This window comes from Oncorhynchus clarkii, chromosome 26 (assembly GCF_045791955.1).
Source record: "Oncorhynchus clarkii lewisi isolate Uvic-CL-2024 chromosome 26, UVic_Ocla_1.0, whole genome shotgun sequence".
In the NCBI taxonomy this organism is placed as follows: Eukaryota; Metazoa; Chordata; class Actinopteri; order Salmoniformes; family Salmonidae; genus Oncorhynchus; species Oncorhynchus clarkii.
Window position 1 is genome coordinate 5,926,407 of NC_092172.1, and position 16,833 is coordinate 5,943,239.

The 16,833-nt window shown below is 44.0% G+C and overlaps 1 protein-coding gene across 11 annotated transcripts in view; it reads left to right on the forward strand.

Annotated features, from left to right (window-relative positions):
- Positions 1-16,833, forward strand: part of LOC139384494 (kinesin-like protein KIFC3) — a 62,873-nt gene that overhangs the window by 6,207 nt on the left and 39,833 nt on the right. For 8 of the 11 annotated variants that reach the window (XR_011628865.1, XM_071129294.1, XM_071129295.1 and 5 more), the window contains exon 1: positions 15,011-16,507. The exons of 1 other annotated variant lie outside the window; for it this stretch is intronic. Coding sequence is in view for 7 of the 10 variants with exons in the window: in XM_071129294.1 (XP_070985395.1) it covers positions 16,124-16,507 (384 nt within the window). In the remaining 3 variants the exon portion in view is untranslated. Of the gene's footprint in view, positions 1-4,431; positions 4,569-15,010; positions 16,508-16,833 lie in introns of those variants that run through there. 2 more of the 11 variants (XR_011628866.1, XM_071129307.1) reach the window with 1 other exon arrangement.

The following is a 16,833-nucleotide window of genomic DNA, read 5'->3' on the forward strand; positions in this document are numbered from 1 at the left end:
ACTTTTTAAGAACAGATAGGGCACATGGCAATGAGGTATCAGGGTTGGAGATAAACAAAAGGAGGTTGTCAGCATATAGCGAGACTTTCTGCTCCCAGCCCTCCCTGATTATACCTTGAATGGCATCATTAGAGCGTAGTGCAATGGTGAGAGGCTCGATTGCCAAAGCTAACAACAAGGGGGAGAGTGGACAACCCTGTATGGATCCACGGTGCAAGGGAAAATAGTCAGAGGACAAGTTATTAGTCCGTACCGAAGCCATGGGGGAAGCTTTGAATTATTAAGGCACTCTGGAAATAGTCGAGACAAGAATGGGCAAAGCAGACCAGAAAACGTCCTGTAAAATTCAGTTGGAAAACCGTCCGGACCCGGTGGGTGATTTACCACTTTTCATTGCGGACACTGCTGTTGCAATCTCCTCAAGCGTAAATTCTTCTTCTAGACAGTCATGGGAGTCTGTATCAATTGAAGGCATACTCAAGCCATTAAAGGAGTCAATCAGCAAATGGTCTTGAGGGGATTCAGAGGTGTATAGTGCAGAGTAAAATTGTTCAAATTGATCATTGATCTCTTTATGTATAACTGTGGTGGCACCAGACGGGGTCCTTATTTGTGGGATTAAACGTGAGGCCTCAGATTTACGGATTTGATGTGCAAGGAGTATACTGGCCTTGTCGCCTTGTTCATAGTCTTTGTATCGAGCTCGTAAGAGTAACTGTTCAGCTTGCCTGGTAGAAAGCTCATCAAATTCAGATTGGAGTAGTTGGCGCTCTTTATGCAGATCAGAGGAAGGATCCGTAGCATACTTCTCATCCAATGTGGCTATGGACTCGCTCAGGTCCCGAAGTCGCTGAGAGCGAACTCTGTTTTGGTTGGCTGTATAAGAAATAATTTGGCCACGTAGGTATGCTTTGAGAGACTCTCATATGTTAGAGCAGGACATACCTGGTGTTGAATTAGTTTCTAGGAATAAGGTGATTTCAGAAGAAATGAAATTGACAAACTCCTTATCTGAGAGTAAAATGGGGTTGAGACGCCATTGATAACACATAGGAGGTCGCTGGGGAAACTCTAGTTCAAGCACTAATGGTGAATGGTCAGAGATAACAATATTCTCGTAAGTAGCCAAAAATCTAATTTGAAGTAAGGAAATTGTAGTAAGACAATCAAAAATAATAGTAATTATAATAGTAGTCTAGTTGACGCTGAGACAGCTTACAAACAATTAGTATTACATTCTTAGCTACAGTATATATCTCGTATGCTGCTGCATAAATTATGTAATATACAAGACATTTTTGGACTCACCTTGGCTTGTGATGTGCTCACTTAAACATGAAGATGGCACGGCGGTTTTGTCAACAAACTTTCATCAAAGTCTGCTATTCTCTGGATTATGGTCACGATGGCAACACCCACCCGTAGCACGCGCTCCAGCAGGTGTATCTCACTGATCATCCCTAAAGCCAACACCTCATTTGGCCGCCTTTTCTTCCAGTTCTCTGCTGCCTGTGACTGGAACGAATTGCAAAAATCGCTGAAGTTGGAGACTTTTATCTCCCTCACCAACTTCAAACATCTGTTATCTGAGCAGCTAACCGATCGGTAAATAGCCCACCCAATTTTACCTACCTCATCCCCATACTGTTTATATTTATTTACTTTTCTGCTCTTTTGCACACCAATATCTCTACCTGTACATGACCATCTACCTCCTCATGCCTTTTGCACACAATGTATATAGACTCTCTTTTTTTTCTACTGTGTTATTGACTTGTTAATTGTTTACTCCATGTGTAACTCTGTGTTGTCTGTTCACACTGCTATGCTTTATCTTGGCCAGGTCGCAGTTGTAAATGAGAACTTGTTCTCAACTAGCCTACCTGGTTAAATAAAGGTGAAATAAAAATAAATAAAAAATGGTGGGAACTCAGGGGGGGGGGAAGAAACACACAGCCACTCCATTGAATAGCAGGCTACTGGTTGCTTTGCACTGCTTGCAGTTAGTCACTGATTCCTCCCAAAAGACTCATTGTTGAATATACGATTTCCAACTTGTGTAATCTTTTTATCCAATGGCCGATGAGCACCGATACGCTTTATCTACAGTTTCTCTTCACATGACAAGGGCTAAAGAGGATTTGAAAGTAGATTGTCGACTTGATTCATGATGATGACTGCTAGCTAAGACTTTGAAAGTAAGATAATGACATGATCAGTCCAATCAAAGCTACTGTACATATAACTTGATTTGATGTCATTTTATCTGTGGCCAATGACCTTGAGCCTTCTTGGAAGGACACTTACTAAGGACATCACTGTCTACCCTTACTAAGGACATCAACTTCCAGATGACGTAGTGTCCCCATGAGGGACAGAACATTTAGCCAGTCATGGCTTAATGCTCCTATTTTTGTTCTGGCTCGCCCCACCACCACGATATGCACTGAGCTAGGCAGAAACACCTGCATGTTAGAGACCATGTGTATGTGGCTTTATTTAACTCCACGACAGGTTGCTACTGTAATACACTGCTCAAAAAAATAAAGGGAACACTAAAATAGCACATCCTAGATCTGAATGAATGAAATATTCTTATTAAATACTTTTTTCTTTACATAGTTGAATGTGCTGACAACAAAATCACACAAATTATCAATGGAAATCAAATGTATCAACCCATGGAGGTCTGGATTTGGAGTCACACTCAAAATTAAAGTGGAAAACCACACTACAGGCGGATCCAACTTTGATGTAATGTCCTTAAAACAAGTCAAAATGAGGCCCAGTAGTGTGTGTGGCCTTCACGTGCCTGTATGACCTCCCTACAACGCCTGGGCATGCTCCTGATGAGGTGGCGGATGGTCTCCTGAGGGATCTCCTCCCAGACCTGGACTAAAGCATCCGCCAACTCCTGGACAGTCTGTGGTGCAACGAGACATGATGTCCCAGATGTGCTCAATTGGATTCAGGTCTGGGGAACGGGCGGGCCAGTCCATAGCATCAATGCCTTCCTCTTGCAGGAACTGCTGACACACTCCAGCCACATGAGGTCTAGCATTGTCTTGCATTAGGAGGAACCCAGGGCCAACTGCACCAGCATATGGTCTCACAAGGGGTCTGAGGATCTCATCTCGGTACCTAATGGCAGTCAGGCTACCTCTGGCGAGCACATGGAGGGCTGTGCGGCCCCCCCAAAGAAATGCCACCCCACACCATGACTGACCCACCGCCAAACCGGTCATGCTGGAGGATGTTGCAGGCAGCAGAATGTTCTCCACGGTGTCTCCAGACTGTCACGTCTGTCACATGTGCTCAGTGTGAACCTGCTTTCATCTGTGAAGAGCACAGGGCGCCAGTGGCAAATTTGCCAATCTTGGTGTTCTCTGGCAAATGCCAAATGTCCTGCACGGTGTTGGGCTGTAAGCACAACCCCCACCTGTGGATGTCGGGCCCTCATACCACCCTCATGGAGTCTGTTTCTGACCGTTTGAGCAGACAGATGCACATTTGTGGCCTGCTGGAGGTCATTTTGCAGGGCTCTGGCAGTGCTCCTCCTGCTCCTCCTTGCACAAAGGTGGAAGTAGCGGTCCTGCTGCTGGGTTGTTGCCCTCCTATGGCCTCCTCCACGTCTCCTGATGTACTGGCCTGTCTCCTGGTAGCGCCTCCATGCTCTGGACACTACGCTGACAGACACAGCAAACCTTCTTGCCACAGCTCGCATTGATGTGCCATCCTGGATGAGCTGCACTACCTGAGCCACTTGTGTGGGTTGTAGACTCCGTCTCATGCTACCACTAGAGTGAAAGCACCGCCAGCATTCAAAAGTGACCAAAACATCAGCCAGGAAGCATAGGAACTGAGAAGTGGTCTGTGGTCACCACCTGCAGAACCACTCCTTTATTGGGGGTGTCTTGCTAATTGCCTATAATTTCCACCTGTTGTCTATTCCATTTGCACAACAGCATGTGAAATGTATTGTCCATCAGTGTTGCTTCCTAAGTGGACAGTTTGATTTCACAGAAGTGTGATTGACTTGGAGTTACATTGTTGTTTAAGTGTTCCCTTTATTTTTTTGAGCAGTGTATATTTTTTATTATATGAATGTGTTCATGCAAAAGGTTGTGCATAGAATCGTTCCCTAATCAAACCGAATCGTATCGATTCGTTCCCTAATCTAACAGAATCGTATCGCATCGGTTTGTTCCCTAATCAAACCGACTCGCACAGAATCATTTCAAACTAAAACGTATCTGTCCTGTTTTAGAGCCCATGTATCATCCAAAGATACTATTCACACACAGCATCTAAAGCCAAGTGTTTTCGGTTAACACCAGTATCGGTCTTTTAGCTATGTGTGTGTGTGTGTGTGTGTGTGTGTGTGTCGTTTTACTTTGTGTATATGTCTTGTGTGTTTACCTCTGTGTGTAGGTGGTGGGGGGTCAGTGGAACAGCTCTGACCGGCGTGAGCCCTGCCTCGCTGTCTGAGGTCGCGACCTTCTCCTCCAGGAAGGTCTCCAGGTTCTGCTCCAGTGTCTGATTGGCTGCGGCGGCCACGGAGCTCCCAGGTGTGTTGACAAACTCAGGGTCCAGGTGGAGGGCTCAAGGCGAGGGACGGTTGGAGAGGAGTATACATACATGCGTGGACACACACACTGCCTTCAGAAAGTATTCACAACCCTTTCCTTTTTCCACATTTTGCTACATTACAGCCGTATTCTATTTATTTAATTTATTAAATAATTTTGTCTCTCAATCTAGACACAATACCCCATAATGAAAGAGAAAAACTGGTTTAATTTTTTTTGTTGCTAATTTATAAAAAATAAAAAACGTTATATATATATATATATTCCAAGTATTCAGACCCTTTACTTTGTTGAAGCACCTTTGGCAGCATTGAGTCTCGGATATGACACAACAAACTTGGCACACCTGTATTTGGGGACTTTCAGAGATGTTCGATCGGATTCAAGTCCAGGCTCTGGCTGGGCCACTCAAGGACATTCACAGACTTATCCCAAAGCCACTCCTGTGTTGTCCTGTTGGAAGGTGAACCTTCAACCCAGTCTGAGGTCCTGAGTGCTCTGGAGCAGGTTTTCATCAAGATCTCTCTGTACTTTGCTCTGTTCATCTTTGCCTTGATCCTGACTAGTCTCCCAGTCCCTGCTGCTGAAAAACACACCCACAGCATGATGCTGCCACGACCATGCTTCACCGTAGGGATGGTGCCAGGTTTCCTCCAGGTGTGACGCTTTGCATTCAGTCCAAATAGTTCAATCTTGATTTCACCAAACCAGAGAATCTAGTTTCTCATGGTCTGAGAGTACCTTTTGGCAAACTCCAAGCAGGCTGTCGTGCCTTTTACTGAGGAGTGGCTTCCGCCTGGCCCCTCTACCATAAAGGCCTGATTGGTGGAATGCTGCAGAGATGGTTGTCCTTCTGGAAAGATCTCCCATCTCCACAGAGGAACTCTGGAGCTCTGTCAGATTGACCATCGGGTTCCTGGTCACCTCCCTGACCAAGTCCCTTCTCCCCCGATTACTCAGTTTGGCTGGGCGGCCAGCTCAAGGAAGAGTCTTGCTGGTTCCAAACTTCTTCCATTTAAGAATGATGGAGGCCACTGTGTTCTTGTGAACCTTCAATGCTACAGACATTTTTTGGTATCCTTCCCCAGATCTCTGCCTTGACACAATCCTGTCTCAGAGCTCTGCGGACAATTCCTTCGACCTCAGGGCTTGGTTTTTGCTCTGACACGCACTGTCAACTGTGGGACCTTCTATAGACAGGTGTGCCTTTCCAAATCATGTCCAATCAATTGAATTTACCACAGGTGGACTCCAATCAAGTTGTAGAAACATCTTGAGGATGATCAATGGAAATAGGATGCACCTGAGTTCAATTTCGAGTCTCATAGCAAAGGGTCTGAAAACTTATGTAAATAAGGTATTTCTGTTTTTATTTTTTATAAATTAGCAAAGATTTCTAAGCCTGTTGTCATTATGGGGTATTGTGTTTAGATTGCTGAGGACTTATATTTATTTAATCCATTTTAGAATAAGGCTGTAATGTAAGAAAATGTGGAAAAAGTCAAGGGATAGAGAGGAAAAAACATGATTTCACCTTGGCTTGGGTACATTTTGAAAGCCAGCGTGTCAGTTTCAATTGCATGGTTTGGTTCCCATTTTTGTAGACGAGCATCCTGAACAGAAGCCCTTGGAGAGAGGGGGAACACATGGAGGCAGTTACGAGAGGTGGTTGTTCTCAGGGTGTGTCTAGTTGGCTTTACAAACCGTGCCAATGAACGGATGTATGATCTAAAAGTAGAAGTTGATTTATGAGTTATCCTACTTTCCTGCCAAGTTAGAAAAGTTTTTTTTTTTTTTATATATATATTTTTTTTTAAATGTGTCATGGGATAGTGATCTTGATTTGACTTTGGAGCATATTTTTAACATGCTGGGTAATGGAGAGCCTGTTCATTTGTTATGAAGTCCTGCTTCAGGAATAACTGTAAGTGTGGGTAACATCCCTCTCTCTTATTCTTAGAACAGTTTATGTCCCAGTCAATGTGGGGGTGACTTATTTTAACAGGACCACTGTTTTTAAAAGCACTCCCAGTTGTTACTGCACCAGAGGGGGACTGTGTTTGTTAAATACATACTGCTAGAGCACACACCCACATAGACAGTACAGGGACATTCCATTTTGTTCTGCATGTTCCCTAAAGTACCTCTCCTCACGTCATCACTGGCATGGCATTCCAGAGGCAGGAGTCACGAGCAGAATGAACTGACCCTACCCCTCTCTGTTGGACCTGCGTAGCTGAGAAGAATTAGACCGCTTTAACTCAATTTCATGTTGAGGTGAGGGAAGATGAAGGTCGGGGCTGTCTGCTAGGGCTCTGTACCTGTTCGGACTGTTATTGTGGGAATTGCTTAGACAGTTCATATGTTGGACTCTCATGGAGATGGAGACAATTCCCCCCCCCCCCTCTTCATCATGGTCCCCCAAGCAAGGTATCGTTGGACAAGACACCAGTGTGGGGTGTAGAGACAGAGCAGAAACACACACACACACACAGTGTGGTTTCCGGGGGATGGGCTGGGTGAATCACAGGCTGGAAAGAGAATAAGAGACTACTGGTGGAAAATTACATGTTATGCAGAGTGATTGTGTAGCTCCAACCGTGTGTGTGTGTGTGAGCGCGCAGCTACTAGCTTACACATTAGACAATGTATTCTGTAAATATTTGCTAAAGACACTATGGGGAAATCTGTTCCTAAACATGCCATGTCTGTGTTTGCACAAATGTATATGAGCTTGCATGGGGATAGTGTTTGTTTGGATCACACACTCAGTCTCTGGTTTGGTGCTCTATTTATTGTAAGCTGTTTGTTAAATAAGTCCTGGACGGTTTGACTTGTTTGGCTGCAGTAGTGGAGATGATGAGGTCAGGGACTTGTGACTTCTCCATGCATTCAGGCATTATATAACGGCTCTGATTGGAAGCAGATTATTGTAGAATGTGAACATTATCAGATAACCAGTAGGTGGTGCTGTTTGCTGTGTCTGTCACACAGATGGACTACAGTCTCTAGGCACTGATGTTGGTTAGCCTTTTTAGCATGCTCAGGGTAGAAGTTACCCTTTGGCACGGATCTTGGATCAGCTTATCTTAACTAAATTCGTTGCGGGGTGAATCACAAAACTGACCACAAGGGGGTCCAATCCGGCCCCTGGGTGGTTGGAGTAAAAATATATATTTTACTGTCTAGCTTGCTCTTATTCACAGATATTAAAGCTAGACAGTCAGGGAGCATCGGAAATTCAAAAATAATGGATAAAGGACTTTACACACACATTTTGATGGTGAGGAAATGCAACCAATTTTCAATGCGGCCATCCGGACCTCATCGAAGACAAGACTGCGGCCCCTGTCAAAATTAGTTTGACACCCATCATCTAGGGAAACAAACAACTTCATCCTACTGTCTTGCACCCACACAAAGATCATGCTCTTTCTGTAACTAATGTAAATGTTACACAGTGGACTGTTAGTCTCATGTTAATTTCAAAACAACTTTTAAATCTGATTAAATTCTGAACAAGAGAAGATGTGGAAACGACAGCAGAGCCTCAGTTCAGCTGTAGCTAATTTGGCCCAATTAAACTGTGTATGAAAGAGGGGTAGATGTTATATTAGGAAATGGTCATGCAATGTTGCCCACAGCGGATTACTGCCTAGCTTCATTTGCATATTAATGGCTAAAAGACGCATTAAGAAGATGACTAGGCTATTTTAAGTGTGAGCACAGTGGGTTAGCACATTACACCATATCGGGTGTCAAACATACTGCCTTGCGGATCCAATCCAGCTCGCGGGTGGTTTGAGTAAAAAAATATATATACAGTACCAGTCAAAAGTTTGGACACACCACCTCCGACACATTGGTGCGGCTGGCTTCCGGGTTGGATGCGCGCTGTGTTAAGAAGCAGTACGGCTGGTTGGGTTGTGTATCGGAGGACGCATGACAGAGCCTTCGTCTCTCCCAAGCCCGTACGGGAGTTGTAGCGATGAGACAAGATAGTAGCTACTAACAATTGGATACCGCGAAATTGGGGAGAAAAAGGGGTAAAATTCACACAAAAAAAAAAAAAAAAAAAAAGTTAATTTGTGGAATTTTTTTCACTTAATGCGTTTTGAGCCAATGGGGGTATACAGAAGATAGCTCTATTTGGTAAAAGTCCCAGTAGGACTATGACCCAAAACACACCTCCAGGCTGTGTACAGGCTATTTGACAAAGAAGGAGAGTGATGGATTGTTGCATTGGGTGACCTGGCCTCCACAATCAGCCGACTGCAACCCAATTGAGATGGTTTGGGATGAGTTGGGCTGCAGAGTGAAGGAAAAGCATCCAACAAGTGCTCAGCAAATGTGGGAACTCCTTCAAGACTGTTGGAAAAGTATTCCAGGTGAAGCTGGTTGAGCAAATGCCAAGAGTGTGCAAAGCTGTCATCAAGGCAGGGTTTTATGTTAATTTTGTGTATAGAGCATACTTCTGACAATACAAAATTCTTCAGATTTCCAAGGGAGGGATGACAAAAACATGATTTTGGAGGTAGGACATCACGCAGAATAGGGTTAGCCAGAATGCCCATAAATTTAACTTTTGACGTTCATTTGACAAAAGCTATATCCCTTCTAGCCATGACCCGCAAGTACAGCCAACCTAGCATTTATTTTTCCTTTTTTTTTACAAATCAATGCTTGGAGTCAAAGTATCGCTTTAATATCGACCAAAATAATATTGCGATATGAAACTATATACTCAGTCCGGACTCTGGCTGGGCCACTCAAGGACATTCAGAGACTTGTCCCGAAGCCACTCCTGCGTTGTATTGGCTGTGTGCTTATGGCCATTGTCCTGTTGGAAGGTGAACCTTTGTCCCAGTCTGACATCTTGAACACTCTGTCTGTACTTTGCTCCGTTCATCTTTCCCTCAATCTTGACTAGTCTCCCAGTCCCTCCTGCTGAAAAACGTCCCCACAGCCACCCATCTTTTACCGTAGGGATGGTGACCGGTTTCTCCAGACATGACGCTTGGCATTCAGGCCAAAGAGTTCAAGCTTGGTTTCATCAGACCAGAGAATCTTGTTTGTCATGGTCTGAGAGTCTTTAGGTGCCTTTTGGCAATCTCCAAGCAGACGACCAGCACTAGGAAGAGTCTTGGCAGTTCCAAACTTTTTCCATTTAAGAATGCCGGAGGCCACTGTTCTTGGACCTTCAATGCTGCCGAAATGTTCTGGTACCCCAGATCTGTGCCTCGATAGAATCCTGTCTTGGAGCTCTACGACAATTTCTGCAACCTCATGGCTGGGTTTTTGCTCTGACATGCACTGTCAACTGTGTGACCAGACATAGACAGGTGTGTGCCTTTCCAAATCATGTCCAGTCAATTGAATTTACCACAGGTGAACTCCAATCAAGTTGTAGGAGCATCTCAAGGATGATCAATGGAAACCGGATGCACCTGAGCTCAATTTTGAGTCTCATAGCGAAGGGTCTGAATACTTATTTACATAAGTTATTTCAATTTTTTTTTTTCAATTTTATATACATTTCCAAACCTGTTTTCACTTTGTCATTACGGGGTATTGTGTGTAGATTGACGAACATTGTTTATTTAATATATTTTAGATTTAAGGCTATAAAGTAACAATGTGGAAAAAGTCGAGGGGTCTGAATACTTTCCGAATGCACTATGTCTGCTGCAGAATGACGAGAGAGCATGAAACAATTTATGATCAGTCATTGAAATAACTACTAAACCATGTTGGCTCACTTTTTAACCATTTTAGAACCTGTAGCGGCCATCGACGGCATTTTTTTTCTTCAAATTAATATATTTTCAAACGATATCTGTCAAACATCGCAAAATGAACTTGCTTACAACCTGTTGTCGTATTCGCGTGCCTGTCGTCAACAGCCATAAACTGGAAACAGGGTATGCTGTATCTGTTTGGTGTTACTGATTTGGACACGTCTTTGAAAGCGATGATGTTTAGTGAAATAGCTAAGTAAACAGCAGATATACATTACCAGTCAAAAGTTTGGACACACCTCATTCACACCTCAAAACACATTCCAGGGTTTTTCTTTATTTTTACTCTTTTCTACATTGTAGAATACTAGTGAAGACATTAAAACTATGAAATAACACATATGGAATCATGTAGTAACCAAAAAGTGTTAAATAAATCCAAAATATATTTAGATTCTTCAAACTAGCCACCCTTCGCCTTGATGACAGTTTTACACATTCAACCAGCTTCACCTGGAATGCTTTTCCAACAGTCTTGAAGGAGTTCCCACATGCTGAGCACTTGTTGGCTGCTTTTCCTAGACTCTGCAGTCCAACTCATCCCAAACCATCTCAAATGGGTTGAGGTTGGGTGATTGTGGAGGCCAGGTCATCTGATGCAGCACTCCATCACTCTCCTTGGTCAAATAGCCCTTACACAGCCTGGATGTGTGTTAGGTCACTGTCCTGTTTAAAAATAAATGATAGTCCCACTGTAGTGTTGCTTTGATTGGCCGACAAAAATAAGCTACAGACCGGTGTGAAGGCTACCGGTCATTTTATGGGATGCATGTCGGGAAAACTACTTCCAAAAGTTTGTTTTATATTAAGAATTTGTAATGTCATGGCATATCCTTGTAAGTAACAATGTCACATGGATATTTTATTGTATTTAGAAAAGGCCTTTTCATTGTTATTAATAAAGTAGATTTATATATATTTTTTTGCTCAAAAATGAATACTCACAAGTAATCAAATACTAACGTCCATTCGGATATTCGAATATGCCCATCCCTAATTCAGATGGCCTCTAATAGCACATTTGTGTGTTGGGTGGCTGAGTTAAATCCTTTACCTAAAGCCCTAAAGTAAAGTGTGGCACATTTCTCCCGTAAGCTGCTTAAACGGCCACACCAGTAAAAATCCACTTTTTTTTTCAAGCTGAAAGACGATGTCAAAAAGTCCTAATTTTAGTCAAAGTATGATACATTTTTGATTTGAAGTGACAAATCTGTGTGAATGCGGTTTCTTTTCCTATGATATGACGCACAAATAATTTTCAGCCAACTTTTTATTTCAGGGCTGGGTTTTATTTGAACGTTACCACCCACCAACATGGCATTGTTTTATTAATCACAAATGGCTCCATAGTTGTTGCTCTTCACAACTGAGATGAGCCAAACAGCCTTGTGTCCACCTGGTCGCCTGGAGGTCCAAACGTATGCTTTTGCCCTGCAGCTATTTTGATCAGAAACCATGGTATAATATTGAACATGTTCACCTTTGTTTTAGCTAGTCTGTACAAACAAAATATATATACAGTGCGCTCCGAAAGCATTGGGACAGGGACATTTTTTGTTTGTTTTTCAGCTCTGTACTTTGGATTTGAAATTAAACCGTGACTGTGAGATTAAAGTGCAGACTGTCGGCTTTAATTTGAGGGTATGTTCATTCATACCGGGTGAACCGTTTAGATATTACAGCACTTTTTGTACATAGTCCCCCCCCATTTTAGGGGACCAAAAATATTGGAAATTCACTTGTGTATTAAAGTAGTCACAATTTATTATTTGGTCCCATATTCCTAGCACGCAATGATTACATCAGCTTGTTGGATGCATTTGCATGTCTGGGGGGTATAATATATTTGCGTCTAACTTTCTCACTCATCATTATTCATGATTCATTCAGGACTATCCGTAATCATGTTAGCATCCACATTTAGAAACTGTTTAGAAACATACTCTATTCTTTTTTTTTTTTTTTTTTTTTTACAATAACAGTGACTCCAAAATGACACTAGATTATTTACTATTACTTTCTATTGGGCACAAAATAGTCTGAAACACAAACAGCAAATGCATCCAACATGTATGATCATGAGCAAAGTCATTGTAGCCTATCATTTCACTTCCCCTGTGAGAATACTTGAGCACAGGCTGACTTGGCTTTTCTGTGCCGCAGCCAAAGCCTGCCGGCAGTTTACCTACCATAGTTGCACCATGTCCATTACAATGTAGAAAAACTCATATCAGCCATCTTTCAATGGTTATCCATATTACCGGAACGTCATCTTATTCTTTCAAACAATTTTTTATGGCGGATTCGTGGCCGCAATTTATGGAAGATGCTATAACTTTGGAGATTGGCCAGTGATTTCAATGCTTATGACAAATGCAGCTCCAGAATCAGCTGGCTAATCTTTTGAATACAGTGTAGTGGAAGCTAATGTGCATTTCTTCTCCGACAAGAAATTACGTGGAAATAGGGGTGTCAACTTCCTCTGCAGGGTGTTCTTTATGCCAGGGAGTCTGAGCTACTTAAAATGAGACCAACTCACACACCTGAGATCTCTCGTACGCAGACATACACAAACACACACACACACACACGTTTGCACATTCTCATACTTTAGGACATACTCTCTTTCACTGTCTCTTTCACACACACGTTCTCACTCACTTCTAGGCCAAGGGTAAATGTTTGACTTCCTGGTTGACTCTGTATAACTCCACACCACGTGTCCCACTGTAATTGTTTTGACTTGTCTCTGTAATGTAGGCTGAGATTATAGTTCTTTTAATGCACTGGAAACAAATCTGATCACTGCACCCATGCCTTATCAGCTTTATGGTTTGATTCAAACTTATCAGCCACTTAACCTGCTATTGAACCTCAGACCTTGTTTACTGGTCTCTCACTCTCTCGGTGGCCTTGCCTTGCTCTTTGGTGTAAGGGTTTATTGTGTGTGGAGTAGACGGGTCTATTCTATACTGCCCGATGGTACAGGTCTAAAATGGTGTGAGATTCTTATGCAATCTTTTTTTTGTTATTCAGGTGACTTCATGTGGTTGCTCAGCTGGCCTGCCCCATGCCATGCCATGTATTGTCATGGGTCCCTGAAAGTGCAATCTTGAGTCCCACGAGAGGGCTGATAATTTGGGCCAAAAGGGTGTGGGTAGATTGTGTTATCCATAAGGAATGTGTTCCAACAGACCAATTTGGTCGAGGAGAATGGGGCGTTGTAATCTGTCTAGCGATCCAATAGTTGCGAGTTTGCGTCGGGGACAGCTGTAGCGTTTTAGCTAACCCTTAATTCTAAACGTAAGCCAAATCCGCTAACCTGCTATGTAAATTTCCCTGACATTTGTCATTTTAGTTCCCCTAAACTTTAACATCAAACAACAACCTTAGTTGTTAGTTCCCCCAACCACCAACGTAAATCCTCCCCATAACCCTCCTTTGTTATGGCGCAACCTAGTCTCAGAGATGGACGTATAATAGGGAAAGGGGGATACCTAGTCAGTTGTCCAACTGAAATGTGTCTTCCGCATTTGAACCCAACCCCTCTGAATCAGAGAGGTGCGGGTGGATGCCTTAATCGATTAAGGCATCCACGTCTTCAGTAAACGGGGAAAACTATACATCCTCCAAGATTGTATTATAAATTACATAATCCAATTCGTATGCTATTGTACAACCGGGTAAGATTTAGGATACCATATGTCCTATAATTCGTATGATATTTATTATCAGCTATTCCATTCATAATGTTACCTAACATAATATATCATACTGCATGGAGTGTCACAGATTTACGAACAGAATAATGATTACCCTGAGACCACGTTGACTTGGTGGGTCACAAAACTGGATTGGGTCACTGCTAAACCGTTTTTGGATTCATTCAGTCATAGTGCCTTATTCATTGTGTGTACTAGCTCATCCTAGCCAGCCTCCTTTCTGGGGTCCCCTCCCCAAGTGTGTGTGTGTGTGCCCTGTCCCATCCCGTCCCCTTCATTAGGATCCTGAAAGTGATCACTCAAGCGGAAGACTTCTCCTTTGTCCCCATAGGACCATGTTAGCCTAGAGAACCACTCCATGTTTACAGTATGTCACAGAACAGGAAACCAGAACTGTGACTGTCCAGGACCGCTGGGTACAAAGTGACCGCAGTGACCTCGCTGACTGCCTTGGATTGCGCATCACGATTCAAACGCCGTGATCGACACTGTCAGTTCCCATTGTGGCTTGGTTCCATAGCTGCACGGTTGCCATGGCATTGCTGTGCAGGGCTGTCACGTACCAGGAAGACGGTGAGGCATACAGGACACCAACTAACAAGGTCGCCTCTGAGATCAGTTTGAATTGATATGGTGGAACTCCAAACGGATGCAGGTGGGAATTATATATATATTTATTTTAATTAAACTCTTTCCACTCAGTTGGTATTGCTTTGTACATACATCCATATCAATAGTGTATTATGAGTTACATCACCAGCGCATGGCCGGCTCTGTCCCATTCCAGCGCTTATCCTGCAGCGACAGATGGACAGAACACAGGGAGGGAGGGTGAGAGCGAGAGTGGATGAAGATACTTTCTCTTTCTGGAGAGTTGCAGAACAGCACATGATAGGGCAGTGAACTCGGTGCATGAGTGGAGAGGGAGAGCTGGAGAGCGACCGAACAAGGGAAGAGGTGTAGATGTCGCACCCTATCTCTGTCCAGAGACTTTTCAGGGAGGACGGGTCAGCAGGAAGAGGGAAATGGGAGAGGAATTTACTTTGGACCTGTCGATCAATTACACCATCCTGGACTGGGCCGTAAAAACCAGTAAATTAGCAGGACAGAGGAGGATAAATCAACGACATTCCTACACTGTTTGACGTTTGCAAGGGTTTTAGGGGTGTGTGTGTGTGTTCAGTGAGTTATCTGCTTGTGATCCTGCTTTTGTGTTTTAATATCGACTAGTTCTGTGTATGGTTGATGGTCAAGGTGTGTCTCTGTAGTTACCTGGAGAGACTGAGCCAGCCGTCTGCTCCTGTGGGTTTTGTGTTACCTGAGCTCCACCGTCTTGGCAGCGGGACAGCAATCACCTTTACAATAGTACAGGGTCCAAAACCTTATCGTTGTTCTGAGAAACTGTAAAGGCGGTGTTTCAAAGATGTGTGTGGTTCTGTGGAAGTCTTGTCTCGGAGTGGGAGGGGCCAGAAGAGGCACAGGGACAGAGTTGACACAGGTGAGATATAAAAGCAGGCGTGTGTGTGACCGTGTGTATCTGAGGATCACACTCACTCACCTCTCGTCCGTCTACGTCTGTTGACCGGAGAACAGACTTGGGGATTATCGGACAGTTGATGAGCTTTAGGGCACTGCCATTGTCCAGGGGATCAACACACACAGAGGAGAACTTTTGAACTTGGCTGCAGTACAGATTGTGCAGTACAGAGATTATAGTACAGGACAGAACTTTGGAACTGTTCTCGCTGTGGATACGCTTGTTGCCATCTCTCGCACTCAGTCTTCAGCTCTCCAACTCATGACATCTGCAAGGACTCGGACCACAGAAGATACACCTGGAGCTCTGACTGCCATTCACAACTAGACCTCAACAACAATGGAACCCCTCCTTCATAACAGCTTATAAGCTATCATAACAACCTGTGGCTCTTCAACAGTTCCTGTCCCATTCAAACAAGGGAGACCTTGTTTGTGGGAGAACGGAGCGAACCAACCTGCCCACGGGGGGGGAATCATGTATGTGCTTTGCACCCTGGTGGTACTGAGTATCCACAGCCTCTTTAAGAGCCGACACAAGACCCTGGACCCCGGTGACAAAGAGGCTGGAGATGGGGCCACGTTGCCTGGGGACAAGGCCCCTCCGCTGGGGGAGGGAGGCAGGGTAAGGGACCCCGGGCCTGGAGGTCTTGGAGGGGGTGTGGGGCCCAGGGAGAGGGAGAGAGGGGTGACTGTAGCCCTCTCTCAGGGGAAGAGGCAGAGGGCTGTAGACCGGAAGGCTGCAGGCTGCAACTGCGCAAACAAACGTAGAGGTGACCGGGAGCTGCGCTGCAGCCAGGGCAGGCTGGGATGCGGAGGAGGCAGCCTGGAGAATGTGCCGGACAGCAGAAAACAATTGCAGGTGAGAGGAGGGGAAGACTGGGATGGAGGGTGTTTTGAGAAAGGAATGGAGACGATTGGGGTGAGGGCATGCTAAGGAGAACAAGAGGGAGGGGGAGGGGTGTGCCTAGATGTGCAAACCAGCACGTAGGCACAGGTATGTTTGTAATGCCATGCCAGTCTCACAGACACAGATAAGGCACCAATCTAATTAATCAAGTACCAATCATAAATATTGTGGTACAGAAGTCCTGAGGTTTAAAATTTGATTCCAGATTATGTTGAAGTCCTTTATAATGAGAAGCAGCACCATGTTGGTTTAGTTTTTATGTAATTATGTGCTTGTGT